The sequence below is a fragment of the Homalodisca vitripennis genome, chromosome 2 (genome assembly GCF_021130785.1).
Source record: "Homalodisca vitripennis isolate AUS2020 chromosome 2, UT_GWSS_2.1, whole genome shotgun sequence".
Taxonomy (NCBI): domain Eukaryota; kingdom Metazoa; phylum Arthropoda; class Insecta; order Hemiptera; family Cicadellidae; genus Homalodisca; species Homalodisca vitripennis.
Genome location: NC_060208.1, coordinates 177,843,330 through 177,868,199, shown reverse-complemented (window position 1 = coordinate 177,868,199; position 24,870 = coordinate 177,843,330). Strand labels below are relative to the sequence as shown.

Below are 24,870 nucleotides of genomic sequence, written 5' to 3'. Positions count from 1 at the left end.
GTCAATGATTTTCAATGCCAGAAGAAGCCATATTTGCGTTCGAAACGCATATTTTGGAACTATCTCAGTCAAAGTGAAATAAGTGCTTTGAAAATTGGTTCAATCGCATATAAAAGTGTATTAATCTTAATGGATAATATTTTGTAAATAAAACCAACTAGATTCATAAATACTTGTTTTTTCATTGTTGGACCAGAAATATAAATAGCAACCCTCATAGAATCATATTACTAAATTTAAACTATTCATTCATATTCACCAATAATCCCAAAGCTTTTTGAAATTTAGTGTAGTTTAACTTTTAACATATTTGCTGCAGCTAAGATGTTTTATGTGTTCTTCTATGTAAGTGACTTGTACTATTGATGTTTTAAGTTTTCGGGTATTAAACTAGGAGCCAGTTGTACCGGCATCCATATTGATTTTAGCTTCAAACACTTTTATGGCCTTATTTTTAGTTATATGATTATTGCAGATGTCTCATTTTAACATCTTCACTGCAACACCTGTCATGTACTGACTTTAGGACCAAGTAGCGACTGCCGCAGCAGACAATGTGTTCAAGATATAAACAATATGTATCCAAACGCTCCTTAATTGTTTTATATTATATTAACTATCCACAACAAATTTTAAAAACTTTTTTATTGTTTTAATTTTATAAAAGTGTAGACTATACAAGAAAAACTAAAAAACATTAGTATATGTGTTAATCATATCTTTAAAATGAAACACCTCCCATAATTTATTATAGAATAAAAAATAAGCCCATAAAAGTGTTCTTATGGGGTAAAACTCAAGGTTGTTTCATTACAGCTAGAAAATTTAGACAATTTGAAACATTAACAGTACAGTTAATAATTTAAATCCATAACAATATTCTGTACTGAATTTCTTTCAAATGCATTTCCTGTCAATTTACACAACATAAATAACAGCTTAAATGCAATTCAGAGTTAACTATGCACTAAACTGTACAAATTAGTAATGCCATAAAAATATCAAATGTACTTCTCAGTGGCGTAGCGAAGGGGGGGGTCCAGGGGGTCCGGACCCCCCCCGAAAATTTTAAGACATATTAAAAAATAAAGCATGGAGCAGGAGAAAAAAGGAACAGTTATCATTACTCTTGTCTACAAACATTAAATTGATTGATTTCACTGATTGAAGTGACCGTTGTTAAAAATATAATTTTCCTTTCGTTTTAAAACATAAAGTAATCAAACGATACTTTTGGGCTCGGTCTTTCGTAATAGTGTAGTGTAATCACGGTATTTCTATAGGGCGCTTGGTCACGTGACGTCGCAAAAGTAAACCTGAACCGTAAACACGGCGAACAGTTTAAATTAGCGACCACTTCGTTTCAAATTCGTCGTGGGGACGTAAAAGTGACTACATAGAATTAAGTTAAGACGTTGATTTTAGGTGTCATTAAACTGTAAACGTGTATATAATTATCGAAAAAAATCACTTTCGGTCGGAAAATACACTTGGAAAACTCTACTGATTAGAACTTCAACTAATTTGGACTTCAATGATTGAGGTAAACGTGGGGTTTTCGATTGAGTTAGGCGACGATTTTTGTTATCATTAAACTGTACACCATACCTATATAATTATCGAGAAAAAAAAATCACTTCCGTCCGGTCGGTAAATACCGAAGAAAAGCTCTTTACAGATTTCAAGTTTTGCCGATTTTGGATTTCATTGGTTTGAGTGGTTGAGGTAAAAGTGGTACTTAGGATTATGTTAGGACGGTGATTTTAGGTATGAATTCAACGCCGACTAATACATATATAATTATCGAGAAAAAAAAACAATTAAATCATTTTAAATTAGCGACTTTCTTCCTATGGAGTCCCACAGGATCTATACTTGGACCAGTCTTGTTCCTTGTGTACATCAGCAGGCGGAAACTCATCGCTCCTGAGAGGGAAAATGGTCCAGTATGCTGACGATACAACGCTCTGCATTAAAGCTCCAACTAAACATGAATTAGAAATCATTTCCTTTTTAGAACTGAATTCATGTATTCAGTTTTTTTCTAAATTAAATCTGAGGACCAACAACTCCAAATCAAATGCACTAAAATTTCTGTTTGCGGCAAAGAGAGATTGAGGATCGCGCTGCTGTGATGGCGGACGATGTCCTCATAGAAGAAACTGATTCCACCAAGTTCCTCGGAATGTACCTTAATCGAAGTCTGACTTGAGACAATCACGTTGAAAGTACCTGCTCAACGGTTTTCTTCAGGCATTTATGCTCTACGGAACCTTTCAAAATTTTTCTCCCGGGATGTACTAAAAATGGCCTACTTCGGCCCCTGTACACCCCCATCTAATGTACGAGTTGAGGCTATGGGGCAGCTGTCCTAAATACAAATTTGAGCGAGTATTTAGAAGTCAAAAGAAAGCTCTCCGCATCATTTCAAAATTGAAATCCCGAAATTCATGCAGAGATGCCTTTAGGGAGCTTGGATTGCTAACTTTGGCCCTGTCTCTACATCCTCGATGTCGCCCTGTTCTGCCGATTTAAGTGCGAGTTCGTCCGGGGCAGAGACGTATATCAATACGGGACAAGAGGCAGGGACAACCTTCGGTTACATCCGCACAGAACAGGCCGTATTTAAACGTTTGCCATCCGAGGTTGGTGTTAAGCTGATCAACAAGCTCCCTGATGAAATAAAAAATTTGAATGAACCAACAAAATTTAAAGCTCGATTGAGACACTTTTTGGTGTCGAGGGTGTTTTTATTCAGTGGAAGAGTTTAAGATGAGCCGCTGGGATGAAATTTAAAGTAATTCGATCATCCTCTATTTCTGGTGGTAAAATTTAGAAGATTTTAAAACGTATGGCTGTAAGTATGTATCAGTCTTAGGAATGAGTGTGGACTGTGTATGAACGGGTATGAATGGGGGCAATTTAAAATAGGTATAAATATTTCTAAATAATTTTAATTTGACGATTTGTATGCAATTTTTATTATTTTTGACACAATAAAAAGTATTATTATTACCTCCGGTCGGAATATACCGAGGAAAAGCTCTACTGATTCAGATTTTTGACGATTTTGGGTTTCACTGGTTGAGTCGTTGAGATAAAAGTGGTACTTAGAATTATGTTAGAACATTGATTTTAGGTAATCAATTGAACGCCGACTAATATCTATATAATTATCAAATAAAAATTGAAAAAAATCGCTCGCTTCCGGTCAGATAATAACACCGGAAACACTCTACTGATAAGAAGTTCCGACTACTTTGGATTTCACTGAATGAGGTATTATTTCATTTTGCTTGGTATATTCCGATTGTAAGTGATTATTTTTTGTTTTTTTTTTCTCGATAATTATATATTTATTAGTCGGCGTTGAAATTAATTAATCTCTATAATTCAATGTCCTAACCATAATTATAAGTACTACTTTACCTCAACCACATCAACCAGTGAAATCCAAAATCGTCAAAACGAATCAGTAGAGAGCTTTTCTTTGGTATTTACCGACCGAAGTGATTTTTTTCTCTTGGGGGGGGGGGGGGGTGGGGGGGGGGGGGGGTGGGGGGGGGGGGGGGTGGGGGGGGGGGGGGGTGGGGGGGGGGGGGGGTGGGGGGGGGGGGGGGTGGGGGTAGGCCGCTTATTAGTCTGTTTTTTTCCGTTATCTAATCCAAATTTACATTTTTTTTTCGGATGGGTAAACCCATATCTATGAGCATGGAGGAGGACTGCTGAGCACCTAGCTCTTGTGATTGCCCTGCAATAGCAAGTGAGCGGTATGGCCATCTTTGGTAGCTTGAACAGGGGTGGCGAGTTTGTCCCCAGGAGGTGACTTGATAGGTTGTTTTCTCTGGCGGTTTGTTGAAACTTTGCTGAAGTTGTAGACTGGTAGTCCCTCAGGGTGTTTTTCGGGGCATGCGCCAAAAGGCCCTTGAGGCTTAAAGTTGCATGGGCAGTAGGGCCGCCCCAAGGAAGAAAAAAAAAAAAAAAAAAAACCATATCTATGAATTCCCCCCAGAGTAACACTACTCGAGTAACAATTTTGTTTTGAATTTTCTTACAAAACAACCCAATTAGTTTATTATGCAACAATTTTGTGGTTGAAATTGTAATTTTTGAAAACACATTGGTAATGTCTATAATAATTTGTAAATTAACTATGGGTAAGGGCCTATTATTTTACAAATAGTAATATTCATGAAATCGACATCAGCTAACCTCTTTGCCCCAATATCTTTTGCTGAGCTTAGTGAATAAAACACCAAAGACCCACTTTATTTACATTTTTTTACTCCAAGAAATTTTTCCTTGTTGGAAAGTGCTTAGCCCCTTTCTAAGTGGTCATGAAGTGTGCAAAACCTCCTGCAGAAGAAATATATTTAGGTGGGTGACAAACAGCAAGCCGTAGTGTGCAAAAAGACAAGTTTTTGTGTCTATTATCCTCTTAAATGAAAACAATATCAATGTTTCAAAGGGGTGACAAATGACAAATTATTAAAAGTTAGAACATAAAAGTGGTAACTACTTATTCTTGAGTGAGGAGTAATTATTTACCTTTGTTCTACCTCTATGCTTGGCATCCACATCACATGGTATTGGTTTTTTTTGTGACTATGAGTCGACCTTTGGTATTTGGTTGCGGCTTACAACACAATGACATCGTTGTTCTGTCCATCTTTTGGATACTAAAAAAATATTAATAAATGCTGAAACTCAAGGAAATTTGATTGATATCCCAAACAAAAAGACTTTTTTGTATAAGTTAACCTTTTCTGAAGAATAATAGTTTAGATATCGAACACACACAAATCAAGTGGCCTTCAGCAGCTTAAGTGTGGGGCTAAATAAATACGGGCAGCACCTTCGCGCTGCCCTCGGACTGATAGTAAACAAGATGAAAAACATTCCCTCGAGGTCAGTACCTAGTCACTAAAAAGATACATTTTTAATGAAATACCAATTTGATAAAGCATACAATTATTAAATTAAAACTAATAACTTCCCTTCCCTTTTTACAAACGAAAAATCATTATGGTTAAAAACCCAACATAAGTGTTAATAAATAAGGCAAAACTAATGTAACCCATAACTTCCCAATCTCGTATGTATGTAAAAATACCACTTATAAACCACCTAGTAACTTCTATTCACATAAAATATATGTTTTACAAGATTTAAAAAAATTTATGATAACATTGAAGAAACCAATACTTCGTCATTTTGATAAAACAAACAACTAATCAATTAAAAAGGAATTTTAACTGAGCTCATTGTAACACAACATTGATAACACATTAAAATAACTTTAATAACTAATTGACGGAATTAGAGTTAACTGTATTCATGGTAAGAGTAAATGGATTAGAGTTAAACGTATCACAGTTAGAGTAATGGACGCTGTGGTTATCCATGCATAACCCAGTAAAGGCCTACTGCATGGGAACAGTATGTTGGTGTGCTCTACCTCAAGCTGTTTTGCGACTACAACAGAAACACTCAGCATAAGGCTGATCTGGACGTCACGAAAATAACGCTTGGAAATCATAAATAAACAAGATAACATAGTACATAAATATAAACCCCAAAATGGTCATTTACATTCAATTCAATGAATCTTGAATATAAATAACATTTTATGATCATATTTATCAACATATTTATCACCCAGTGAAAGCCTTATATAATAGTTTTTGTTCAGAAGGATGGTGCGAGTAGAATACATTAATAACTAACTGAACTTGAAATTTTGATTGCTAACTCTAGCCCAGTTACCTTCACTACTAATACTAAATTTGTTGCTGTGTAAAAAGTTTTTTGATTTTTACCCCCCCCAGTTACCACCCCCCGCTCCCACCATTCAATCTTCATCAGATCATATCATTCTTCATCAGCACATCTCTACATCTTCGTTCCACTACTATTTAAACAATTTATTTTTGCCATTTTTATGTCAAGGCTCTCTGTCTCATGGATGTGTCAATCTTTTTGAAGTGGGTGTTGAACCATTATTAAAACTCCAATTTGGACAAACAAAAACATAAACTGTTGCTGGCATCTAGTACTACGAACTCCAAGTGGACTAGAACTGTATACACAAATTTCTTGAATGTATTTTTTGTTTTTGACGGTCATTATTACAATTTTATGCCTGTAGTAGAACAATAAGCTCTGAAAATAAGCTATAGATATTGACGATAATAGTGCTGGTGTTATCGAAAGAATAGTAAGTGCCCAATTTGGAGTGATGTAAATGGAGTTTTCCATTAATAAATAAATCTGAAGACGAAGTATAGCCTAAGAAACTGATTCAGAAACGTCTCTCAAAGATCTGTCAGAAAGGGAAGAATCTGCAGAAAGATCTGTACTCCTGAAAAGGACTTGGAAGCTAGGTGGAATGCTCACATGAATGTTGCAATCCTCCATTAGAAAGTTCAACACCATATTATTCGTGGTGAAAAAATTCAATGTCAGCTTAACATGTCAAAAGAAGCTAAGACTTTTACAATTTAATTTCTATTGTTCGTTTTAAATAGATTTTTACTTAGCATATTTTTTTACATAATTTGCATAAAATTGCTTTTATTATTTTGTTATAATTTACCAAGTGTTCTAAACTCTATCTATAGTTGCTGATTTTTATAACAGGTACAGTAATTTGAATAAAACAAAACTGAAACAGAATTAAGCAGGTAATAGTTAATGGAACCTAAAATATATGTAAATTAAAAATCAATTAAAACAAACTTTAAAAAATAATTATATATTTTATAAAGAAAAATATTAAGTTCCGGTTCTTTTGCAATTGTGTATTTTAAGAAATTGTTACTGTTATGAGTTTAGTTGTTTTAGATTGTATAAGGTAACCAAATCCTTATTCTCAAAGATGATCGGATTAATTGATTAGTATGACATGGTCATCATATTATTCTGCTTTTGATAGATATGCAAATATGTGTTTGCTTTGTACAGTTTACAAAGATATGTTATTTATATTTATTACCTAAACTCTGCTTAATTATGAAAACAAAACAATTAAAGAGTCACGAAAAAGTTTCATTGATAATGCATAATCAATACAACAAACTGACATAGCAACACATGTAGTCTAAGTATCCTTAATAAATGCCAATGGTGCAGTGTAGTGGGTAACGGCGGTTATCGCAAGATAACCAGATCAAGCAACGCCGAGCGTGGCCGCTGCTTGGACAGGTGACCGCTGAGCGATCCTGTCCTTACAAGCAGCCCGCCTGCCCAGCCATTGGTGGTGGTTCGGAAGTCACCTTTAAGGAAACTAGCAGCCGTTGGTCCCCAGGTTAAGTGTTAGAGAGGGCTTCTTAGCCCTAACTTCGCCTGGTAAAATAAGACATTCTTTACTTTACTTTTACTTTAACTTTTACTTTTAATAAATCTCTAGAAAGATATAATTTATAGACTTAATTTTGCATTATATACTTTATTTCTACATAGAAAAGAGTAAGTTCTCTAATGGTGCATGTCCATCTATGGGATTTGGCACAACTTTATTGAAACCTAACACTCAGAAAGTTACAATTTTTCTTCGTCCTGCTAGGGGATGTACAGTGTCTGCCTGTTTGCAGGACACTTCAAGAATAAAATGAACTGTAGACAAATGTTTGCATGCAACTTTAGTGAAACCTAACACTCAGAAAGTTACAATTTTTCTTCGTCTGCTAGGGGATGTACAGTGTCCTGCCTGTTTTGCAGGACACTTCAAGAATAAAATGAACTGTAGACAAATGTTTGCATGCAACTTTAGTGAAACCTAACACTCAGAAAGTTACAATTTTTTTCTTCGTCTGCTAGGGGATGTACAGTGTCTGTCTGTTTGCAGGACACTTCAAGAATAAAATGAACTGTAAGACCAATGTTTGCATGCAACTTTAGTGAAACCCCTAACACTCCAGAAAAGTTACAATTTTTCTTCGTCTACTAGGGGATGTACAGTGTCTGTCTGTTTGCAGGACACTTCAAGAATAAAATGAACTGTAGACAAATGTTTGCATGCAACTTTAGTGAAACCTAACACTCAGAAAGTTACAATTTTTCTTCGTCTGCTAGGGGATGTACAGTGTCTGTCTGTTTGCAGGACACTTCAAGAATAAAATGAACTATAGACAAATGTTTGCATGCAACTTTAGTGAAACCTAACACTCAGAAAGTTACAATTTTTTCTTCGTCTGCTAGGGGATGTACAGTGTCTGTCTGTTTGCAGGACACTTCAAGAATAAAATGAACTGTAGACAAATGTTTGCATGCAACTTTAGTGAAACCTAACACTCAGAAAGTTACAATTTTTCTTCGTCTGCTTAGGGGATGTACAGTGTCTGTCTGTTTGCAGGACACTTCAAGAATAAAATGAACTGTAGATAAATGTTTGCATGCAACTTTAGTGAAACGTAACACTCAGAAAGTTATAACTTTTCTTCGTCTTCTGCTAGGGGATGTACAGTGTCTGTCAGTTTGCAGGACACTTCAAGAATAAAATGAACTGTAGACAAATGTTTGCATGCAACTTTAGTGAAACCTAACTAACACTCTGAGAGAAAGTTAACATTACAATTTTTCTTCTTTCGTCTGCTAGGGGATGTACAGTGTCTGTCAGTTTGCAGGTCATTTCAAGAATAAAATGAACTATAGACAAATGTTTGCATGCAACTTTAGTGAAACCTAACACTCAGAAAGTTACAATTTTTTCTTCGTCTGCTAGGGGATGTACAGTGTCTGTCTGTTTGCAAGACACTTCAAGAATAAAATGAACTGTAGACAAATGTTTGCATGCAACTTTAGTGAAACCTAACACTCAGAAAGTTACAATTTTTCTTCGTCTGCTAGGGGATGTACAGTGTCTGTCTGTTTGCAGGACACTTCAAGAATAAAATGAACTGTAGACAAATGTTTGCATGCAACTTTAGTGAAACCTAACACTCAGAAAAGTTACAATTTTTCTTCGTCTGCTAGGGGATGTACAGTGTCTGTCTGTTTACAGGACACTTCAAGAATAAAATGAACTGTAGACAAATGTTTGCATGCAACTTTAGTGAAGTCTGTTGGGTCAACGTGTTGTCTCATGAACTTCTAGCTATCTTGTTTATTTAAGAGGGAAAAGACCGAATATGCTTATGATCAATCAGGTTTAAAAATAAATTTTTGAGATATCTTCTTAACAGAAATATAACTTGTGACAAATAAATATTACTTTTTGAGTATGTAGCCATAGTTTGATTATTAAAGATAGAAGTGCCTCCAAGGATATGATCAGCACAGGAATAAATTGCCATTTTGATTCCATGACCCAATTGGAACGTCTGGTATTAAAAATAAAATATTTTTGTTTTTATTGTCAGAATTTACGTAATACAGACAGTTAATTACCATTTGTGAATTTAGGTACTGATTTTTACTAATGCAAGCCTCTAGACCATATGCAACCAGAAAGTTTCATTAACGGAACCAAATTTTAGCATTATAGGCTCTCGATAATCCGACGCATACGAGTCACAGGACCAGAATCCTGTAGGTTATAGAAGATTATATATATATTACTGTTTGAATCACTATATAATTACTAAATAGCCTCTTAGATAAGACTATTATGAAGTAAAAACAATTCCAAAGAGTTAAAGTTACAAAATCTTTTTGCCGATGTTATTTTTCTGTGCTCTTCTATGTGCAACATATACATACAGATTGACTCTTAAGACTTACTAATGCAAATTATTTCATTGTTTTGTGTTGACAGCTAAATCTAGATTTAAGTTGATAGTGACATATTGTGTTATAGCGTTCATGAAATGTTCTGGTCTTCAATGTTCCTTTAGCAAATTGCTAAATAATTTTATTGCATTTATATATCTATATTTTAATAATGACGTCTGCTATAGAAACAAACAAAAACCGTTTCTTAAACTGCCACACCATGTGTCATGTGACAGGTTTTATTGTAGTTTCATACAAAATTTTATGTTTATAGATAAATTTGTTCTCAAGATATCTTCTTATCTATAAAAGAAAAACACTGAGTTTTTCGTAGTTCATTTGTAGAACTTCACCTATTTTCCAACAGATCATTGTATTTAACCGCAGTGGGTTCTATTGTTAGTCAAAATCTGTAGTCATTTATTGTTGTATGTTTTCAGATAATCAAAACTGGAAAACCTGACACAAGACCTCAAAGATTAGATATCTGCACCATAAAGTATGTGGGAAAATTGGACGACAAAATTGTTGACGAAGGTGAAGTTGCCATCAATATTGGAGATGCAGAGGTGAATGATGTATCTATTTTGTTTTATTCTTTAGTAAGATATTAAACCGCTCCTTGAAGTAATCAGCATTCTATAAGTTAGCTGAAAAATAGTCTGGAGCATTTTTGTCTTCAGAGCTAACAACAGATGTGAGAAATAATAAAGACATTTGATTGGAACAAGTTATATAGAAATGTTATGTGTATATGTGCTTTTTCATTTTGACCCAAATAACAATTATATAAAGTTTATTTATTTTTTATAAACTTGTAGAAATAAACTGAAAAATGCTCTAAAATCTATTTTAATAAAATAAAATAATTAAAGCATTGAAACTTCAACACCTACTAATAAAATGTACTTACTTTTACTCCTGTGGCCACTCAAGTGGTATTATTATAATAATTAAAAAAAATAATTAAAAATATTTTTTGTTAGGTAATCCAAGGCCTTGACTTTGTTCTTCCACTCATGGATTTGGAAGAGGAGGCAGAAGTAATTGTAGGGCCTCGGTTTGCCTTTGGCTCCGAGGGTAGGCAGCCAGATATTCCACCTGATGCAACGCTGCGTTATTCTGTCACTCTTCTTAGCTCTGAGCCCGAACCACCGCTGGAAACTCTGACACACTCCATCAGAGAAAAGAAATTGGGTAATTTGTTTATATAGTGTTTTTTTGTGTACAAAGTACTGGAATAATTTGTTTAAAGTGTCTCATTAATTTCATAATTCCTAGAATGTTATGTGTTTATTAAACTATATCTCCATGTCAAATTTGGTCAAATATGTTTTTATCCTAGCTGATACAGAGGGTACAGAGGGACAATTTTTTTAAAAACTGTTTTGTTCATTAAGGGAGTTTCAATACAATTATTTTTCACCAAAAATCAATACTTGAATTTTATTAGAGCATGACAATACTTCCCTTTACTTATTGTGAGTGAGTTAGTAAAAAACCTTGTGGTGGTTGATGGGTTGAATTAATTCAAAGTTTTAAAATTGTGTCCATCTATTTATTTGTTAACACTTTGAGTGCTGGCCCTAAATGACATGTAACTCTGTAGAATGCTGGGCGTTTTTGGTGGTTTTCAAAAATTTATTAAAAAAAAAGTATTTAAGGTATGAGAAAAATACTTACATACCTTAATTTCAGCTTACTTTCGTCTTTCTTTTAACGTGAGATTTTTTGTGGTTTTTTTTTTTAAAAAACTACACATAAAAAATGTTTTTTAAAAACATATATTTTTGGAAAAAAAATTATTTTTTGAGACAGTTTTTTTATCTAACTTACTAAACTAAGCATACATACAATTATTTACAATGACCCATTTTACAAATATAAACTGTCCTTTGAATAATACAAATCATGTTTTTATGTTTTGTAGTTTTTTGACAAAAAACTATGCCGTCATATTGATGCGTCGGCATCACTTTCGCTGTCAGCACTGTTTTCAGCATCTGCAACATAATAATATACTATGCAAAATATGAATATATTTTTATTTTATTCATAAGAATAAAATATTAGTTGTATAAAGTTAATTTATTATAATACAAATTATAGTTTGATTCACGAAAACAATAACATAACCAAACTTTTAGACTGATGTTTATATGATAAATAGACTTACTTATTCTTACCTGAAGTATGTGTCTAATCTTCTTCGATTAAATCAGGATCAATGTCAGAATCGTTCAAAAATACTATCTACTCCAATAAAATTATCTTTTTCTAATACATCACTGATCGCAACGTCGTTCAAGCTGCGAGAAGCCATGATTGCGACATCGACTGCCGGCTGCAAACGAACGTCACGTTAGCGGCACGTAAACAACGCGACCGAAGTTGCTTTGTCATTAAGCTCATACAATACATCTGACGCTTTCTAGCGGTGAATTGTGTTACTAAAAACCCAAATAACATTGTAGAGTAGGCAAAACCCGTTTAAATACGGACAATGTAATATAATACCAATTGAAATGACAACCACGTAAAAACTACGGGATTAGCATTCTTCGGAAGTTTCGCCGTTCCGTAAAATTACGGGATTAGCACTCTAAGTGTTAACCATATGCAGTTGTTGTTGATTTGAGAGGGATTGATTTTGTTCTTAGAGATTTCTTTAAGGTTTTAAAGTCTAAGTATATTGCCTTTATAATACTCAAGTATTTTATTAATAAAAAAAAAATAATAATTTGGGGAACAATCTTGGTGTACTGCACCACAAATAAATAGGATGTTGCAAGTTACAAACAACAACTATGATTGTAAATATATTTCACCTTAACCCGTAGAACATTAAATAATATTATTGTGTGTTTGAAAAAGACTTCTACTATCTATGTAGTCTGCTTGTGCGTGCCAAGGGTTATATTTATTATGTTGACACTGTGATAATACTGACGATGTTTACCAATAGTCAAGAGAAAATACTCTCTTTTTTCAAGAACTCCCTGAAATAAGTTAAGCAATAACTAATATATTACAACTATCTGTATTTAAGAAATTAATCAGCTCAGACCACTATGTACTTTAAATTTGGATGCATACTCCTTCATTATCAGTTCCAAGATATTTGTTTTGCCTTGAACCATGAACAGTGTTATAAGATTGATGTCAGATTAAAATATGAGATAGCCCTAATATTTTACTTTAACAAACAATAAAATTATTCATTGAAGTATCTTTGACTAGGTAATTCTAGAAGATGTGCTTTCAACCACAAATCCTATAAAGTAAATCTTCAGAATTAATGTGTGATAAGAATGTTAGCTTCCTTTTCAGTAAACTTTTCCAAACTTGATAAAATGTACCTTGTTATAGCATTATTAATTTATAAAAAACTTATTACAAATAAGAATGTAACTAAATACTTCAAAGTTGACCTTAGCTCTATTAATATATGCATGTAACTTGACATAATTAATTAAATGGCAATTTTTTATTATTAGTTGAACTGCATGAAGTTTAACTTAGTGAACTACATTGATCAGTAAGTTAGATCCTGAAATGCCCAAGATGCCATTTACTGTGTTATCAGATGACTGTAATGTTGGAATTTGAGCTGTCTCATCCTGTTTTGTCAACTCAGATAAAGAATCTAAATATTTCCCTTTAGCTGAGTTAAACAGATATTATGAGTACTGCTGAGTAATAGGAATTTTGTTCATTAAGCAAACAAGTCCTAATAAGTAATTTAAATCTTAATTGAAATACTTTTTTAACAATGTAATGAACTATATACAGTATATGTAGCAAATCAGAATAAATTATTGTTAATATTATTTTTTGGTAATTTTTTCTGTTTTTTTTTTTTAATCATTTTGACCACAGTTTCTAAATCCATAGAGAAGTTTATTCAATGTTTCTACCTCCATGGTGAATAGTATAAATTGTTTTACTTTTCTTATTTTGGTCCTGTTAACTATTGTACAACTTCTTTGGACATCTTGACATTGCTTTTCCTGGTTGTTCAGATTTATTTGCGCAATCATTTACTTAGTTATTGTGTATTTCTTTTGTAGTGCTAATGCTTGGATTTTTTTCTGCATTGTCAATGTATAAGTTGGTGTTGTGAGTATACTACTTATTATTATGTCAGAATAGACAGTAAAGATGTATTGTTCTTCTTCATTGAAACGAGTCAAGAAGATCAAGGGCCTGTCCAATCTCCTTTTTTTGTGGTCTGTTTTGAGGAGTTGCATATCCATTGAGAACAACATTTTCTTGATTTGAGATATTCTGACATAATTGTACAAAGGATAGTGATATACACTTGACGAAATTCCTTGATAGAATGGTTACTGTGAATATTCTGTCCTCATACATTTTTTTTCAGTGGGACTCAGTAAATCTTCAGGAGTAGCAACTGGTCGACCTGAAAGTTCTTTTTCTTGAACGTTTTCACGGCACTCTTGAACTCTCTGACCCATTTTGCATATTACCTTCAATGCATTGAGCTGATGATGAATGTCTGCAGCTGATATGTTTCTTGCATTCAAAAAACATTTCACTGAGCATATTTCATATTCGTTGGACGATTCAATAATCTTAAATATTTTGAAGATGCACAGTTAAGCATATAGGTGGATTACAGAACTACAAATGGCATGTGCTTATACTAAAGGGATGCCGAATTGTAAGACACTTGCGATTTACAGTGCTTTCCTTAATTATGAGACTTATTTAAAAAAATTCCCTTGTACTTTAATTATTAATTTTGTAATAGGCTATCTACCTCACTGGTTGTCAGTTTCTATCAGCCCTCTTACAAACAAGATTAAGTGGTGTGCCATAATAGCAATGTCAGGAATGGAAAATCCAACTGAAGGTGGGTTTTGATTAACCCTAAACATTTGGAAGTATATGATTTGATATCTAAAGTCTGTAAATAATTTAATCTTTTCGCAATTAAGCAAGTTCTGTGACTAAAGTTAACTTCTTTTATTGCTTTCAGAAATCGAAAGAAGGAACGTGGAAACTATTGGTATTCAAGGAAAAATCACACACTTGCCATACAATGTTACCGGAGAGCTTTGGAGTTCTTGGATGACCACGGAGTTTTATCCTCTGAGGAAAATAAAGACGTAAGATGACTTTCATGTAAAATTTATCGGTTAATTATTGAGGCATTCTCAACAGATAACAAGTTGCTGATTTACCAACTAAGTTGGTTATCTTTATAAACTAGACTTCTGGGAGGAGTGATCTAAGAATTGGACTGAACTGGTTGAGGAAACTGTTGGCCGTACGGTCTAAAGCATCTTGACTGTGGATATGAGTTTGAATCCTGTCTGTGACGATTGTACATTTTATTTATACTGTCAACTTTTTACTGCACAAATTCTTTTTATTATTCTTTTTGGTAAAAATTCTTGAAGAGGCCAGTGGTCCACAAAAACGGGTGGAATAAACTTTCTTTTTTTTATTTAACCCTCCGAGTGCCACATACCCACTCCCTTAGTGCCACAGCTTTTTTGGCGATTTTACAGTTCTCTTTTTAAAAAACCGTATAACATACAATTTTGTAATTACATTGTTTATGTTATAATATATCAATGTATTCACAAAACAATAAGGAATAAAAGAAGTATAACAGTATTGCACTTACCCTCTGTCTGTTCAGATATGTAGCCCTCCGAAGTAAAAAAATGTTTCAAAATTTTGTCATGTCCTAACATCCACTATTCAAGATTTCACTATGTACACAGAAACACAGTTTCAAAATAGTCATACTATTCCAAATTTAATAAGTTTTATAAATATATATACTTTGTTTATATTTAAAATAAAAACAAAACTATAAAATTGAAAAAATCACAAGTATATACACAATTTTTTTTCCCGCGTTTACTCTGAGTCAATGCCTTTCTTTTTCTCCCCAGCCTAAGGGGTCTCCAGAAATGTTCTAATACGTGGAAACATTCCCTGTGCACACCTGTATTACAGCCAGGGCACCAAAATCTGCTTCGGCCTTTTTTTTTTTTTGCTGTAGCAAACTGTGTACTGGCGTAATTTGACCCTAGCTTAAAAGTTCATTAGGGTCTGGTTCGTACTCTTCACCACTGCCACTTGAAAAATCACTAAGTGAAATGTCTGAAGGTATATCAGGAGCTTCAATGTCACTTGCATCGTTGCATCTCTAGATACATATTCATCTAAAACATCCTGAATTTCACTAGAATGTTCTAAAGTATCACAATCCATGTTTGTAAAATCACGCAACACCGCAGTCAGCTGTCAGAGGTACGCAGTTGTAACGTATTGTTAAAACGAAGTATGATGTAATGCACTGCCTCCACAATTATTCCATTGTCACGAGAGAACGAGATATAAAAGGATATATCTTGATTGGTTTGTTTACATATATTAATGTACTATAACAAATCTTCATCTTTCAAATGATACCAAATTTGACTACTATTGCTGCCATTTTAATATTAATATATTCAAAAAAAGTGCTGTTATATAGTCGCGGGCGCGACTTTGGCTGTCATAATAGGCATTAATTAGTCACGGCCACGATGAAAGGCGCTTGGAGGGTTAAACATTTTATTTATGCTTCTTCTGAACATTTTCCCTAAGTTTTATTGTTGAAATTAAATAATTTTTTTAAAATGAGTTACATTTGTTGTCTGGTTTGTTAACATGTAGAATGAAAAAATATATACAACTGTGAAACAACTATATCTCTTGTGAAATGAGTTATATTTGTTGTGTGAGTAATAAATCTATCTCAATTGAATATGTGATTGGAGTACGGCGTTCAAGGTAATGAATAATTGGTACAAGTACTAGGAATCATATGCTAAATAAACAGTTAAATTCAAATACATGCAAATCTGTGACTGGCTGAATTATTGAAGTTCAAAGTGCATAAACCACTTAGACACTGATTATGCATGCCTCAGTATTTTAGTAACCAGTTATTGAGGGGAAATATATTGTATTATGGAACACAAAATATTTTTAATTCCAAAGAAATTAATAAACATTAAATTAGTATTGTCATTTTATCACGAAACTTCTAAACCCTTTAAATATAAATTGACATTTGGAAATGCAATTCTACCTAAAAGCATAAATAAATTACAATGTTGAAATACAATTTTTAAAAAGAAACCTAAAACTTATTAGTGTCTATTGTGAGATCAGTTTGATTGATTAAATGTTGTTTTTCTCTGCTATTTTAATATGCTCATAGGACTTTTGTACATTACCAATAGTTATGTAAATCCTTGCAGGAAACTGAAGAAGAAATACATTCCTTACTAGAAGACAGAATCAAAGTATACAATAACTTGGCAGCAGCACAGATGAAGATTAAAGCATTTGATCCAGCTCTACAGTCTGTAGACAATGTTCTCAGATGTCAACCAAATAATGTCAAAGCACTTTTTAGGAAAGGAAAGGTATGTTGCATTTTTTATATGTTTTGTTATATTTTTGACATATTGGTTAAATAAAGCTCATTACCATTACACTCAATTTTGGTCTTGACTTCATGTTTATATTGTATATTTATAGAGCATTTCTGATATGTTTGTTTAACAGTTTTCTTTGAATACTATTAGGAATAGTAATACATGTATGCTTTTGTTTTGTGGCAGAAAGATTTTTTAACACACTCCAAAAAAATTTTCTTTTGTTTTGCACAAATTATTTAACATGTTATAGCAGTGCTATAATAATAACAAGGTAGGAGTCAGATGACATCACATTTTACAGTCAACAGGAGATTCAGAGAACTTACCTGTTCCAAACCAAATAACAATGAATGCTGTGCTATAGCAACATCTGTGCAAAAGCAGAGACTAGAAATGCAATTTGCATATACAAAGTGAAAATAATAAAGTTTGCATAGTAGGAAAGCAAACCAATTCTAACTTTTCAATTACATTTAATTTTAACCCTTTTAGTGCCAACGTCCGACTACACGGACGTACATAAAATGTGCAAGAAGAGCCAGCGTCCGACTACACGGACGTGTTTTAAAATATTCATAAAAAAATACGAAAAATATCTAAACAATCCTAATTTTGTTATAATTGTATTTATAAGGATATAAACTAATAAAAAAAACATTCAGTTGAATGTATTTCCATTACATTAGTGTTATAAATAAAACAAAATACAAGTGGCTGTGGACGTCGCTAGTCTGAGTCAGCTGTCGTCTGTTGTTTAGTAACCAACTACGCAGTTTCGCCGATTGCGCGAGCTAACTTGTTGTTGTTTCGTTTATTGTTGTAAAATGTTTACAAAATGAAGTGTAGTGCATCACCTCTTAGTGAAAACACTTTACGGAGAGTGTTAGAAGACGATAGTGATGTTGTTGTGAGTGATAGTGAAACGGAGAGTGAAGAGTCTTCTAGTTTAGGTTTATGAGAACACAGACAGTGACCCGGATTATCACCCTGAGTTGCCTACAACTTCAAATACTAGTAGGCCTAGACTAGATAACTTGTTATTTAGAGCAAATGTTCATAATGATCTTTCGTCATCTGAGGATGATGCCCCAGACATAGGACTTGACTTTGAGAGTCCCCCTAGACCTAGGCCTAACCTACAAACAAGGCCAAGAGGTCGACCAAGTAATGTAGGCCTATATCAATTGGCCTCCTCTTCAGATTCTGAGGATGATATGGGATGGGATGAGATGGAAATGGATGGGAATATTGGTTTTTGCTATCAGTTTTCATTTGATGAGCTAACGGGTCCAAAACATGCTCCTCCTCGTAACTCCTCCCCGTCAAATTATTTAAAACTTTTTTTTACAACAGCCCTCCTAGAAATATAGTATAAATGTATAGGCTATGTTAAGGTTTGTGTATGTGTTTGTATTTGTATATTGTATATTATATATGTTTTAAGGACATATTTTAAACTCTATGACTTTGTCAATGCATTGTTGTGTGGGATGGCAATAAAAATATTCTTGATTCTTGAAACATTTATAAAATGGACCAATAAGTATGCCACAGAATCTATAAATAAAAGTCAATTGAAACCACACAGCCGGGCAAACTCCTGGAATCCTGTGTCTCTCTTAGAGATGCAGGCCTTTTTAGCAGTACTAATAAATATGGGTATAAAAAAAACAGCCAACTATTTACAGCTACTGGTGGACCAGTTCTAGTCAATTCATTGCCTGGTTCCCAAGAATGTTTACCAGGAATAGATTTCAAGCAATATTGAGATTTTTGCATATGGTCGACACAGTTCCGCTTGCAAAACCAGGTGAGCCAGATTATGATGTGTGCGCTCGGTTCAAACCACTGATTGACCATGTAAATAGGGTTTTTAAATTTCATTTTTCCCCCGGTCAGAACCTTGCGATTGACGAGAGTATTATAAGTTCTAAATCGCACAGTCAGCTGAGGCAGTACTTACCAAAGAAGCGACATCGGTGGGGAATAAAGCTTTGGATGCTATGTGACTCGGTCACCCACTACTGCTTGAATTTCTTTGGCTATAAAGGGCGAATGGCAGTGACAAAGATGAAATTAAATCTAATGGATTGGGCTATTTTGTTGTGAAAAGGCTTTTTGGAGATGGCTGGCCTATTAGACAATAGACAATAGACAATATTCTTTATTTGCAATTTCTTTAAGAAATACAATGGCGTCAACATGTGGTTAATCTTGCTTTACAATTTTATGTATCTATTTGTTTATTAATTTTGTGTAATGTTTTGTCATCTTATAAAAGGTCAAAAAACTCCTTGGTCGAGTATAAGGGTCGCTCCACTAGCCAGTTCTGAAGTTCATTTTTTAACTGGTTTCCTCTCTTGTCCTTAAGGTTTTGTGGCAATGAGTTGATGATTTTGCGGCCAATGTATGAAGGTTTTTTTGCTAAATGTTGTGTGGTGAATAGGAAGACTGTAGTCGGCTGCTCTCCTAGTGTTGTATGAATGTATGTCTTCATTTCTTGGAAGGTCCAGCTGATTGGTGTAGATGACAACTGCAAGTATGTAGAGTGATGTGACGGTTAAGATCTTAAGTGACTTGAACGCTTCTCTGCAGCTATCTGTAGGGCCTAGGCCTGCAAGTGTTCTAATAGCTTTTTTTCTGGAGGATCAGGATTTTGTTAAGGTTGGCCTCGGATGTTGAGCCCCAAGAAATTAATCCGTATCTAATGTGAGATTCTACCATCGCGTAGTAGACTGTTTTGGCTAATTCCGGCCTCCCAATCCACATCATTCTTTTGACTACAAATATCCCAGATGAGAGTTTTTTGGTCAGTGCATTAATATGATCTCCCCAGGAAAGGTCAGCATCAATTGTAAGCCCCAGTAGTTTTGTCTTTTGTTCCGTTGAAATATTGGGAATATCTGGTATTTGTTCATGTCTTCTGCTAAAATTGATATGTGTGGTTTTGGATGGATTGATAGCTAAGTCATTTTGAAGACAGTATTGGAGTGCTTTGTCTGTAGATGATAAAATGCTAGTTACTAATTCATGTGATGTGTCATTTGCAAATAGAAGAGTTGTATCGTCTGCGTACATTATAGTCTCTACATTGTCATCATTGATAAAAACAGAAAAGTCGTTGGTGAAAAGAATAAATAAAAAGGGGCCCAGTACTGAGCCTTGAGGCACTCCTCTTCTCACTGGCAGTGGCTTTGATCTGTATACACATTTTTTTCCATTCAGATTTTGTTGAATTTCAGTAATTTGTGTACGATCTTTCAGGTAGCTAGCCACCCAATCTTTTGCTAGGCCGTCAACACCTAAAGCTGAGAGTTTTCTCAGGATGAGGTCATGACCCAAGCAATCGAAGGCTTTGCTGTAGTCAAGTAGAATAGCTGAGACATGTTTGCCATCTTCCAGGTTGTCTGTGATTTTTTCAAGTAAATTTGTAACAGCTGTGGTGGTGGATCTACCTTTTGAGAAATCCATGTTGATTTTTTGTAATAAGTTCATTTCTTTCCATGTAGTCTAGCATTCTTGACAGAGCAATCTTTTCTATTATATTTTTGAGAGTGTTGATATTAGCGAGATAGGGCGGTAATTCTCTGGTTTGATGAGGGATCCTTTCTTGTGTTTTGGATATATTTTAGCAGTTTTTAAAGCAGAGGGGAATTTTCCTGAACTAAATGATTTGTTTATTATGCTGACTAATGGAGGTGCTAGTTGTTTGGCACAGTGTTTTACGACTTTTTATGGAACCTCGTCTACTCCACAAGATAACTTAGATTTTAGTGAGGATATTGTTGCAATGACTTCCTTTGTGTTAGTAGGTTTTAAAAATAGTAACCGGGTATCACTTTGTGGGAGGGTAATTTGGTGAGTTATTATTGTGTTTTTAAATTGTTCGCGATTGTTTTCCAATGTGGAAGCTGCTATTTTCGAAAAATATTTATTAAAGTGTTCAGCCACAAGAACAGGGTTATCCTCTATTTTGCCATCCATCTCCAACTGCATACTTGCTTCACCTTTTTGTTTATTTTGTTTCTCCGAGTTGATTGTGTCCCAGATGGCTTTACTCTTGTTGTCAGCCTGATTAATATATTCTGCTGTTATGCTTCGTTTGAGATTTCAGAGTTTAAGGTCGTAGGTTTTCTTTTTTTCTGTCATTGCTATTTTGTCATCATTATTTCCAGTTAGTTCATATCTGTGTAAGGCAGTTAGAAAGTCTTCTTTTAGAATTTTTACTTCTTCATCGTATTGTACATTAAGCTTCCTACTTGGTTTTGCTTGTACTTTCTTCTTAGGACATACATGGTCTAGTGTTTGTCTATCTATTAAATAAAGGCTATCACATTTTCTGTGATAATTTCTTTACTTCTCTAAAGCTTGCTAAATATCTTTACAGTAAATGTACATATTTGACGGGTACCATGCGTATAAACCGCAAAGGACTTCATGATTCAGTAAAACCTAAGTTCAAAGTGGGAGAAAAGAAGTACTTCAAGAAAAATGAGATGACTTTATTAGCATTTAGAGAAAAGCAGTCTCAGACAAAACAAGTACTAGTTTTAACTACAGATGGCACAGTTGAAGATGAAAAAAGGAGCAAAAAAATTTGGAAATCACATCAAAATTACTAATAAGCCAAAAGTCATAAGGAGATATAATGATTTTATGGGAGGGGTTGATGGAGGGGACCAAATGTTAAATTCATACCTTGATGAGAGGAAAGCACTCCGGTTTTGGAGGAAAGTTACTCTTAATATCTTTGGGCGCATGGTACTCAATTCTTATATAATTTTTAAAGAAAAATACTGACAAACCCCTTCCTAGGCTAGAGTACACTGTGGCACTAGTTGAAGAACTTTCCACTGAATGGCTGGCCCTCCAAGAAAGGAGGCCTATGTTGTATACTTCACCTGGAAACAGCAGGGAGGGTAATGTGGCTAATAACGGCAGTGGTGATCCCGATTGGACAATGTTCTTGAACAAATTGGCAAATAAAAAAGAACTTAATTGCTCTGTCTGTAGTAAGAAAAGTACTCAGGCTGGAGGAAAAAGGAAAAAGGCCACATGTGCTTGCAAAACATGCAAAAGGGGACTCCACCCATATTGTTTACCATTTCATAAGTGTTAATTTTTTTCTCATTCAAATAAAAACACTTTTAAGTAGGCTATAAGTGTTTATTAATTGTGTAATTTTAAACTTGAAATAGGCTATTTTTTCTCAATATTTGCCTAATACATAATTTTATAAAGTGAAAAACAGTGTTTAGCAAGATGTGTGAAAAATCCAAATACGCGTTATTTTTGAAAAACAATGATAAAACCTTTATTTTTGAAGATAGATGTAAAGTTTTGTGTGTATGTGTTCAAAAGTATGTGGAGGTTGAAACACATACTCAATTTATGGAAGAAGGATTTTTTTTACTGGCCTTATATTTACACCAAACTGAAAAAATTTCATCATAAAATTGTATGTAAGTCAAAGTTTTTCTGGTTTTATATTTTTAATGCATGTTGTAGTAAATTTATTTTTCAGTATTAATTTAAAGCACATTGTTTAGAGCAAAACAAAACAAAAAGTAACAATTTTCATCAATAAATAACAAAACTGTGACAGTTTTTGCAAACTGCTGAAAAATTGGCAATTATAGCCTGGCTCTTCTTGCATGAGAATATGGCACTATGCCTGGCATTTCTTGCACGCGCACTAGGGAGAATGTCTGGCATTGAAAGGGGTTAAATAAATAATAAAATGAAGTATTAGAAGTTGTGTTACTAGAAGTTGTGTAATTTCAGTAATTCTTTCATAAAACATCTAGAGTGCAGTAAAGGGATTAATGAACCCTGCCTGCACAGTGCCTTTTCAGTTTGTAAGTATCGAAATTGAAATAATATGTACATGTATTTTTCAGGTCCTAGCAGAAAAGGGAGAGAAAACTGATGAAGGAATTTCACTGTTGAAGAAAACACTGATTTTAGATCCGGACAATGTTCAAGCTAAGAACGAACTAAATCTGCTGTTGGCCAAACAGAAGAAAGACACGGCACAGCAACGTAAGCTGTACAAGAAGATGTTGGGAACAAATAAACCTGCAGAGAAGAGACCATCGTCTCCAACCAGAGATGTAAGTTCCTAATGTTTACTTTTAAATAATATTTATAAACCCTTCAAAAACCAAGGGTATACATGCCCAGCCCAACGTTGCCTAAATTTAGTTTATTGTTAGTGTTAGTGTTAGTGTTTAGTTTATTAACATATTGACTAAAACAATGTCAAAACTGCTAAATATGAACATCAAAGTCATCATATACACTGTATTCTTTTTAGTTGTTTTGTGCTTTTTCCAATTGCTCATATTAAATGTTTTTATTTTCACCGAGGTCTCAGCATAAAAATGGGTTTCCAAGAACATAACTAATTGCAAATTGTGAGGTACCAGGGAACAGTAGTAGTCCCCTTCTTCAGAGTTGGGAAATCACAGTGAACAAATTACCATATAAATCCCTCCATGATGATTTATTTCATAGTGTCTCTGCAAGAGACAGATCCAATCTCCTCTTACCCATTTTAAATATTCTGTTTCTCACAAAGTCATGCTGAAAACCTTTTATCTTTTAATGTACAAGATTTCTATAATTTTCCCAAAGGAAAGTTTTTTTATGAAAGGAAAATAGCAATGAAAGGTTTATATATAAAAACTACACTGTCAATACTTTTGTTTCACTTCTTTAACATCATAGATCTGAGTTGCTGAAGAAATTTTGAAAATTACCACTTGACTTTTTTGGATATTGCAGTGTTTGCCTTTTAAGTAAGCATTTCCCAAGGCATTAGTTCAACAATATTAACATAAAATATTGATAAATTGTCTTCTGTTTCAGGTGAGAAGATGGGGAATGGTTGTCGGCTGTGTAGGAGCCATTTTCAGCATGATCGTAGCCTATAAATGGTATAAGCCTGTATGAGCTGCACTGGTATTATAACAAAACTAATAATCCACTACTTCCTTGTTGGCATTTGAATTTATTGTTATATGCTAGTATTTTGTTTACCATTTGAGTTGGATTAATGTGAAAATTAGTCTATATTTTTTCTGATGTACTTCAAAACTTTAATTAATTATAATGATTATTGTTTTCATAAATATTTTTGATACCACATGTGTTTTTTTATCCCTTTTTGGCATGATTTGTAGTTTAAAATAGAATGGCTGGAGATTACCTGGGGGGAAAATTTGAGAATTATAACAACTTTGCACGGGTCCAATACGTTTTTAATTTTTTATATTTCTATATTCAATAAATTTAATCCTCAAGATTCTGATATTTAGTTAGAATCTTCCCATAAAACTTGAAAATACTATAATGTACAAATCAAATGATATTATGAAATTAGATCAATTAATAATATTTATCAAACATTAGACTATTATTACTCCTAATAACTACAAAATAACTTTATACACAATATTTACAGCAGTTTTTTTTGTTGAAAAACACAAATAGGTTTTTATTCTTTGTGTTCAATTATTTCATTTCCTTACAGGCTTGGTTTTTATACCATGAAGCTGCATGTAATTTGTCTCCAAAATGTATAATTAATTCCAGTTAGTTGCTACATTTTTACTTCAACGTTTTATTTCATAACCTTAAATAAATTGTTTGCCTTTTTAGTTGGTAGGTAATATGTATTCTTGTA

The 24,870-nt window shown here is 33.7% G+C and overlaps 1 protein-coding gene across 1 annotated transcript; it reads left to right on the top strand.

Moving 5' to 3' along the window:
• Positions 1-5,403: 5,403 nt before the first annotated feature.
• LOC124355919 (peptidyl-prolyl cis-trans isomerase FKBP8) lies at positions 5,404-24,330 on the top strand. Its single transcript, XM_046807071.1, is given in 8 exon segments — positions 5,404-5,439; positions 10,128-10,280; positions 10,698-10,880; positions 10,883-10,908; positions 14,714-14,843; positions 17,001-17,168; positions 23,084-23,296; positions 24,054-24,330. Coding segments are annotated over 8 exon segments (993 nt in total). The 3' UTR covers positions 24,138-24,330.
• The last annotated feature ends 540 nt before the right edge of the window (positions 24,331-24,870 follow it).